General features: G+C 36.5%; 2 protein-coding genes across 2 annotated transcripts; both read right to left on the reverse strand.

Annotated features, from left to right (window-relative positions):
• Positions 1-906: 906 nt before the first annotated feature.
• On the reverse strand, positions 907-2,409 carry LOC107059072 (uncharacterized). Its single transcript, XM_015305483.1, has 2 exons — positions 1,576-2,409; positions 907-1,494 (listed from the first exon to the last, which is right to left on the reverse strand). The coding sequence occupies exons 1-2, from the start codon at positions 2,407-2,409 to the stop codon at positions 907-909; spliced, it is 1,422 nt and encodes a 473-aa protein (XP_015160969.1).
• A 4,399-nt stretch (positions 2,410-6,808) lies between these two features.
• LOC107059073 (E3 ubiquitin-protein ligase UPL5-like) lies at positions 6,809-7,624 on the reverse strand. Its single transcript, XM_015305484.1, has one exon. It carries the CDS (start codon positions 7,622-7,624, stop codon positions 6,809-6,811), a length of 816 nt encoding a protein of 271 aa, XP_015160970.1.
• Positions 7,625-8,689: the final 1,065 nt, after the last annotated feature.

An 8,689-nucleotide genomic window follows, 5' to 3' on the forward strand; every position in this document is an offset into this window, starting at 1 on the left:
GGTAGTTGCCTTTCAATTATGGACTCTGGAGTGTTTGAATGAGAGGGAGCTGTTACGGTGATAGGAATAGGAGGCGGAAGAGTTGGAACAAGATTGGAGTCCAAATTTAATTGGACTTTCGGATGAGTATACTTACCGACTTAGGACTTTATGATATCCCATTGTAATGTGGAAAACTTATTTTTCAAGTGTGAGAACATTTGAGTGAAAGGAAAAATATCTTCACAAAAATTGAACATCACGACTGACGAAAATTTTTGAGTGCACAGGATTAAAGCAGAGGTGTGCATGATGAACAATAGAAACTCCTAAGTATACACACGGTGTAGATCTAGGCTGAAATTTATTTTTTGTATATGGCTTAAGCCATGGATAACAGAGAAAACCAAAAATTTTCAGCGAAGAGTATTTTGGCGGTTCACCAAACAATTTTTTATAAGGAGAATCATTATTCAGGCCAGGTGTAGGTAGTCTATTTATGAGATAGACAACATGGTGACAGGCAAAGGACCATAGTTCAGATGGTAGTGAGGCTTTATTAAGAAGAGTTCGAGCTGTTTCGACAATGTGACGATGTCGGGGTTCAGAGATTGCAACTCGTTGGGGCGTGTAGGGTGGGGAGATCAAGTGTTGAATGCCATGGTATTGTAGGTACTGTTTAAGACTTGTGTATTCACCCCTCCATCAGTATAAAGTGAGACAATTTTGTGTTTGGAAATTTTTCCCACTAAGGATGAAAGTTTGCAAAAATTGAAGCGACTTCACTTTTGTTTTTGATTGTATACAACCAAGTGTATTTGGTGTAACGATCAACAAAAATGCAGTAATACAACTTTTTATCAATGGATAAAATGGGTGATGGACCCCATAAATCACTAAACAAAGTTTGAAGTGGTGCATTACTATTTAAAGTGAGTCGTTGAAATGGCAAACGATGAGCTTTATTTGATGAGCACGAATTACAAAAATGAAACTTTTCTTTGGTGGAAAAGGGAAGTGAAATTTATTCAGTACTAAGTCTAGGATTTTCAGATGAGGGTGACCCAAGCGACGATGCCACAGTTGACGGGAAACTTTGGTGGAGGTGAAGTTGGCTGAAGGTGACACATGATCCCTCTGTGGCCATTCATAGAGTTCGTGCTTATTTCGGCCTTGTACCAGTAGTCTCCGAGTTTTGAGATCCTTCACAAGAAAAGATTGTGGAAAAAATTCGATTGAGTTCAGATTGTCAGTGCAAAACTTAGCAACAGAAATAAGGTTCTTTTTGATAGCTGGAGCACAAAGAGTGTTAGAGAGCATGAAATTGGAGTTAGAAGCCTTAATTTGAGTAAAACCAGTGTGAGTAATGGGAATAATTTTTCCGTCACCCATGGACACTTCCTCATTGCCAGTGTATTCTTCAAGATTATCTGACTCGGTTGTGACATGATGAGTTGCTCCAGAGTCAAGGATCCAAGGATTTGCATCGGAGTGATGATTTGACACAAAGTTGACCTTAGCTTCAAAGTGGTTGTGCGATTTTGAGCGACACACATCAGCTGTGTGACCGATCTTTTGGCAAAGTTAGCATTTTACCGCTTGCCTGGGTAGTCTCCCATTCTGTTGATTTCCAGGGACCGCCTGTCGTGGAGCTTGTGGTCTTGAAGATTGATTTGGGAAGCAACGATTATTTTTCTGATGTTGGGGCTGGAAGTTGGTCCTTTGTGCAACTGCATCCGTGATGATGGAAGATGACCTGTCAATATCTTGATGTTTGAGAAAGAGTTCATAGTCCGTGAGTTTCTGGAACAACTCCTCAAAGCTTAGGGCTGTGTCGCGCGCTCTTATAGTGGCAGTGATTTCACGGTACTCATGACCTAGGCCACTCAAAATCTTCACTGCTAGTTCATCATCAGCCACCGGAGAGCCCGCTACTTTCAGAGCATCAGCAATTGATCTGATCTCCTGTAGGTAAGTAGCAACTGTCTTGGAGGCCATTTTCATGTTTTGAAACTGATCTCTTAAGCTGAATATGCGAGTGTGACTCCTATTGGCATAAGCTGTATGAAGGAGATCCCAAGCTATTTTTGCCGAAGAGGCAGTTGCAACAGTGGGAGCAATAGTGGGGTCAACGGATGCCATCATTGCCTGTTGAATTAGTTGGTCATGGCAAAACCACAGCTCATATTCAGGATTGGAGATGGTACTATCAGTTTGTGTGATAGTGGTTGGCGGAGCAAATTTGGCACCAGTGAGATGCCTAAGGAGCTTGTGTCCATTGAGTAGCATCACTAGTTGCGCCTTCCAGGCGGCAAAGTTGAGGTTACCTTGCAGTTTGATAGGTAATTGGGCAGCTGGATTGAACTGTACCACATGAGTGGTAGTCGGAACTGCAGCAACACTATCACTGGTGGTAGCAGGAACAACCATGTTTGGACTCAAAGAGAGGAAAAACAAATTGGATCGGACTCGTGAGAGTTTTAGAGGGGCTCTAATACCATAAAGAGATTGAGAATCAAAGCAAACTTGAATGAATCTTATTCAAATGTAACATCAACTTAAATACAGGTAAGATGTAACTAACTTGACTAATTCTAAGGAACTGTTCTAACAACTTAATATGTAACTCAGTTGACTAAAACTAAGGAACTACTTTAACAACTTAATCTAAATCTACTCTAACAACTTGATAAAAATTAATAACAAACTAGTGAGTAAGTCAACAAGAATAACCATCATCAATTGCAATAATTTGACAATGACATTGATATTTTAAGTCATGAGATAAAAATTTACAGTCATAATGCGTGAATAGTGACTACAAACATAAAATTGTATACATATATAAAATTGTAATAAGTTGTTTCTATTTTGGAGGCCTTAGGGATTGTGAAACAAACCTGATTTCCAACACAAACACTGATATATATTATTCACTGAATACAAGTTACAATGTAGAATACGCACGAGAAAGTAATAATACACTAACTAAGGAGAGATTAACCGAGAAAGAAGTAACCAGAAAGGGATGAGATACAACATCATAGAAGGGAGATGAGAGGATTAGAAAGCCAAAGCTTTGACATAATAGTTTGCATAACGCTCTTCTAACTCCTAGTCCTTTTTAACAAATGGTTTATTGGGCCTGGATCCCAAAGAAAAGTCTCTAATTGCCCATAGGCCCTTACGGAGTTCGCTTGGTTCACAATAGATTAGGCTCCCTTTATGGAAGGTGATTTGAATCCCTACAGTACGTGTATTTATTTGTTCAATGATAATATTCATAATTTATCAACAAGAAGAAAAAAGAAAAAAAAAAGACCAAAGCCTACACATTAATGACCCTTTTTCTCTTTTTAGTCCCATCAATTTTCTCCTTCTATGGTAGACCAAAGCCTACACATTAAAACCACGACTTGTCACACAAGATTTTAAACTGTTTTCACTAATATCAAGCAATAATTGAATATAGACTTCAAATACATCACACGAGATTAACCTCTTAATCTCACTACAAGTAATAACTTTATTACTTAAACGAGCCAAAACAATGCCTCCATTGCCCACTATATTAACTAACTCTAATTAATATAGACTTCACTCACAAGACACACAATTAACTCTAACTGTGTTCATGTGTTTAGTACCCGAAGAAAAGACTCGATGCATTTCTTTCTAGATGAGAAACAAATCTTACAATATCAGCACATTACAAGCATTTGGACAACAACACTTCAAAGATGCCCTTGATAACTCTATCAGGTCCTTTGATGTGTGAGTTTTAAAGCTTGAGTTCTTCAAAGACAAATATCACCTTTTTGAATGAATAATGTTTGTTGTTTGTTGTGTTGAATAAATCAATCAACCAAGGATACATTATCCTTTGAACAAACAACCTCGTCCATTCTCATTGGAGGAGTACACCGTTCTTCTTACCAACTGCTTACAAGACATCTTTGTAGTTGTTCACCATATTAAACTTGCACTAGAGCAATTCTACCTTGGACCAGGTCCTAGCATTTGTGAGGACCATCAAAACAATGAAAATACTACAATACTCCTACTTGTATAGTAGCTGCAAGAAGATCCTTGAGATGAATCCTGAGATGATTGATCAACATACACTTAGCTTGACCTTCGTTGGTGATGTTGAAGAGTTGCGGTCCAAAATAACGATCGAGTTTTGTCTCAATGGGAAAGATACAATTATGAACAGTAAGAACAAAAAGGAGTAGGAAACTCAGGCTAAGTCGATGTTGTATCAAACTGTTCCAAATTACAATAGGATTTAATAGATAGAGGATCAAACAAAATCTAAACTATGTCGATACTTTTATTATACCGGATATCATATACATAAAGATTTATCACTTATTCCCACAACAACCCTAAACATGCATGTACCTTTAATCATGTTTTCTTTCAGTTCCTAGTTCAGAAAGGGGTTTTGATACTTCCTTATTAAGAATCCTATTCAATAAATATAAAACGATTTTAAAGAGTATGCATCCACAAAGATTTAGATAATGATAAATTACTCATCATACACCTAATAATATTCTTGAGTGTCCATTATATCTTTTTGTGATATCTTAGCTAAATTTGATTCGAAATATATAAAAGTAGTTAATATACATTTCTTTTCAAATCAAATTTCGCTTAATACTAAAACATATCTATCTTAAATTCATTAATAGATGATTTCTTCCTCTTATTCTCTCTAATTAGCTTTAGATTATTTATCAATTACTTGACTTATAAGGTTGATCAGATTACTCTTCTATACGAATTTTCATGTTAAGTTAACATCTTTGCAAGATTTGAAGCATTTGGAATAGTAGTAAAATCAGCTAAATTACAAATGGTGAGATCAATTTATCGACATTTACACTTTTAGAGAGGTACATGTAATGAAGGAGAGAAGAAGTAGTTGGGACATTGATCAGATACTTAAGCTGGAACACAAGAGGGACCGAACCTTATTGCAGTCAATCTCTCCAAAAAATGCTAAAACAGGTAATTAAACTCTTCCTGTCTAATTGGACACTATACAAATTTCAGTGGGAATAAATATGCACATTAACAAATAACTCATTCGATTTGTATTCATTAATGACATTTTTGAGATTTAATTTTTGGTATAGTTTGATACAACGTCTACTTGCCCTGCAGGGTAAATGAGAAGGGGGTGTCGAGGTTGGAGGTCCTAATGTCTTTGATGAGGAGAAACGAAAATGCTAGCTCTTACTCATTGTTATAGGGAAGCCAACCAACTCGCAGATTGGTTAGCGAAAATGGCAATGAACTTTTAGACTAGCAACACATATTTATCAGCTCAACAACTTCTTAATGGTACATATATGGTAAATAAGAAAGAAAATATATGAATTTTAATCAAGCAACGTAACGAAAATGTTGCAGATTGCTAACAATTGTGATTTTAGACTTTTTTTTTATTATTCATTTATGTAACTTTATGAAAACTTTGACTAAGTATAATTAAGGTTATATTCAACTCTTATGGTATTAAATTTTTCTATCACTGAAAGTGAAACTCTAGAAATTTAATTTTTTTCCCATGATTTCTCAAGTTTAATTTGACTTTTGAATGATTACAAGGAAATGCAGTTCTCAATCTTTTATTGTATTGGAAGTTTTGCCACAAAAAGAAGTTAAACGAATTAGAGCTTGGTGAAATTAAAATTGAATGACATTCATAGCTTCTATATTAAAAAAGTCGGAGTTTTACATAGAGGTAAGCATATTCTACACTTGAGTACAATAGTACAAACTGACTATGTGTGCAAGTTCAATCACAGGTTACCAAAGCTACAACCAATATGTTCTTGAGTGATCATGTTGAGTCAATTTTGCATCATACCCCTGTTGAAATAAGGAGGAACATGCAACTGGTAGAAGCATGTTTGTGCAGAAGGCAAGTGTTGACAAGACCCCGAGGTTCTAGCGATGCAAAGTCTAGAATCTAAACCACGAAAATCTTCTAGAGGTAGATACCTTATTGAAGTCCAGGAAAAGAAGCTCTTTTTTCTTCTCAGAAGACATACCCTCAACTATTTGCACGCAAAGAAAAAGAGAAAATAAATATGGGATAGAAAAAGCGCGTTAACGTGTGAAGTTGTAAATACTGTGACGATATATGATTACCTTCCAGAACAAGGATATTTGAGGATCATTTTATTCGTAGCCATTGTAATCTGTATGTGCTTTCCAATCTTCGACATAAATAGAAGTTCCACTACCATAAAGCATTTTGTCAAGATCTCCAAGATATAAACTCCGAAACGAAGAAGTTTTGATACTTGAGGTAGTTATATCAGAAAAACCTAGAGAAAAATGAGCTATCTGTGAAGCAATTGATGTGACAAAATGATGTTGAATAAGGAGATTAACATACTCCTTTCTATCCTTACTGTTCACAACAATATATTTCCCACTGGGCCGAAGCTCGATTGTTTTTGTGGACCCCAATTCTTCAACATCATAAGTGAAGGTCAAGCTAAGTATATCTTGATCCACTGTCTCAGGATCCTTCTCGAGTATCTTCTTGCAGCTACTGTACAAGGTGGGATCTGCATCCCAAATACCCTTCAATGAAATATCCTCTCCAGCCAATTGCAAGAAGAATACACGGTCAAATGCAACTCCGATTTGGATTTGATGCATTAATGCCAATGCGATCATTTTACCACAGAAGGTGAAATACTCAAGGTATAATGGATCCACATTAGATGCTACAACCAAAACTATATATTAATGACTAGATTTAATTCTAGTTTGATGCAAATTTGTGCATAAAGGCGATAAAAGCTTACCTGAATTTGGAAGAAAACCTTCTTTGATCATTTGGACAAGCAACAAAGAGAGCTTTGTGAGGATTGAACATCTCTCGATATACCAAGAAGAACCACTCTCTCAACACATCAGGTCCAGTAGCGTATTCATGTTTGAATTGCAATAACATATTGCCTCGCAGCAATGCAGGATCCTTATCAAAAATATATTCAGAAGATGCCTCCAACAAGTTGGACCTATCGATGAGAATCTCATATGAGCCCTCCTTGTTTTCGGATTTAGCTTCTTCAAGCATCCTCATTGTGAAATGTCTCCGTACTTTGAAATTGATTACCACCTCCTTGTTTTCATTGATCCACCGATAATCATCACAACTCATCGCATATATCCCGATTACAAAGCTCAGTGAAAGTTTTCGTTGACTCAACTTCTGCCAAAACACCTCCGAGTTGTTAAACAACTTAGAAGTATTGTTTAACTCTTTCAGTATTACAAGATATTGAGACCACAACAATACGATAAGCCTATCTTCATTGATCAATCTCACCTTATCTTCCAATTTCCTTAAGCATCGCTCTATTTTATCTAGCAAATCATATAACGTGAAATGCAAGTAAGATAAAATATGATGCAAGCTCTCAATGTACTCTCTATCATACACTGCTTCACCATTGAAAGAGTCGAAAGATTGTTGCAACAATGCCCTCACCAAGCACATGTACTCAGTAAAATCAGGCACAATGCTCATCAGGGATAGCCCCGTAGACTCAACTGACATACTCAATTCTAACTCACGGGATAAATCAGCAACTACAACCTCACGAACAAACATAAAAGCATCATTCATTATCAACATTCTTCTTGCACCTTGTAATCCCAACAGCCTCTACCATATCCCTTATAGTACTCCGACAAAAGCTATTCAAGGGATCCTCAAGCCCAACAGCTCTTCTCAGCAGCTTACAGAACACTAATATCAATCGAGCACATTCATTGTATCTCTTCATATGCAAATCAGTAGTCATCAATGAATCGATGAATCTATGAATGGATTCATCAGCAACATGTTTCTTAGCTTTATCTGGAGACAGATAAATCATTACTAAAGCTTCAGGCACTGATGAAGAGATAAATATTTAAAAATGTTGAGAGGAATTTTCATTAATATTATGCATTGGAGTCATGACAAGAAACTTCTTCAACATCCTTATGATATGATCCCCGCGTGTAAAATCTGAAGGATCATTACTTCTCAAAATATCGAAGGCTAGTGAAGCTAAGTCATCGATGAGCTGCCAATACTGAGGATTATTTGTGCTCGGTAGTTGACCAATTACAAGTTGTATAGTTGTATCGTGTAGAATCCCACAATCTTCCAATGTTTAGTTTGACCTGAGTTGGTTTCCCTGATAAATTATTCGTTGCGCTATTATGGGAATTCCTGTAATACGTGTGATTGTACGGTGAATGAATTCCACTGGATCCGTAGATGAGGCTACAAAAATAAATGTTTTCCCATTCGGAAACTGGACAAAAAATTGAATCATAATAAGAAAACGAGAAACAATCCCTTTATCCGTCTCTACTACAAGCCAGAGACCACTCTGGCAAAACAGATACAGCTCATCATCAACCCCATCCGCGGTTTTCAGAAGTTTACAAAACTCTGATACTAAAAGAACACTTACATCCGAAGCATCTTCTGTCAATGTACTAAATGAATTGGTAAATTTACAAATAAATTTATCAGCAATTGATTTTATAGCCATATCCTGAGACATATATAGCATTACCAAATCTGGAGGAGCAGACGAGGAAATAAACAATTGTATGTGGTTACATGCTTCTTCAGCATTTTCGTTTAGAATCAGAAATGTAAACTCTTTCATCAACATTA

Source organism: Solanum tuberosum, unplaced genomic scaffold (genome assembly GCF_000226075.1).
Source record: "Solanum tuberosum cultivar DM 1-3 516 R44 unplaced genomic scaffold, SolTub_3.0 scf00749, whole genome shotgun sequence".
Taxonomy (NCBI): domain Eukaryota; kingdom Viridiplantae; phylum Streptophyta; class Magnoliopsida; order Solanales; family Solanaceae; genus Solanum; species Solanum tuberosum.

What these genes read in the sequence shown, in the direction of transcription:
- LOC107059072 (XM_015305483.1), bottom strand. Translation starts at nt 2,409, where the DNA reads ATGGTTGTTCCTGCTACCACCAGTGATAGTGTTGCTGCAGTTCCGACT. An exon ending in GGAGACTACCCAGGCAAGCG is followed by an intron (nt 1,495 to 1,575) that starts GTAAAATGCTAA and finishes TTTGAAGCTAAG; the next exon opens with GTCAACTTTGTGTCAAATCA.
- LOC107059073 (XM_015305484.1), bottom strand. Translation starts at nt 7,624, where the DNA reads ATGTTTGTTCGTGAGGTTGTAGTTGCTGATTTATCCCGTGAGTTAGAA.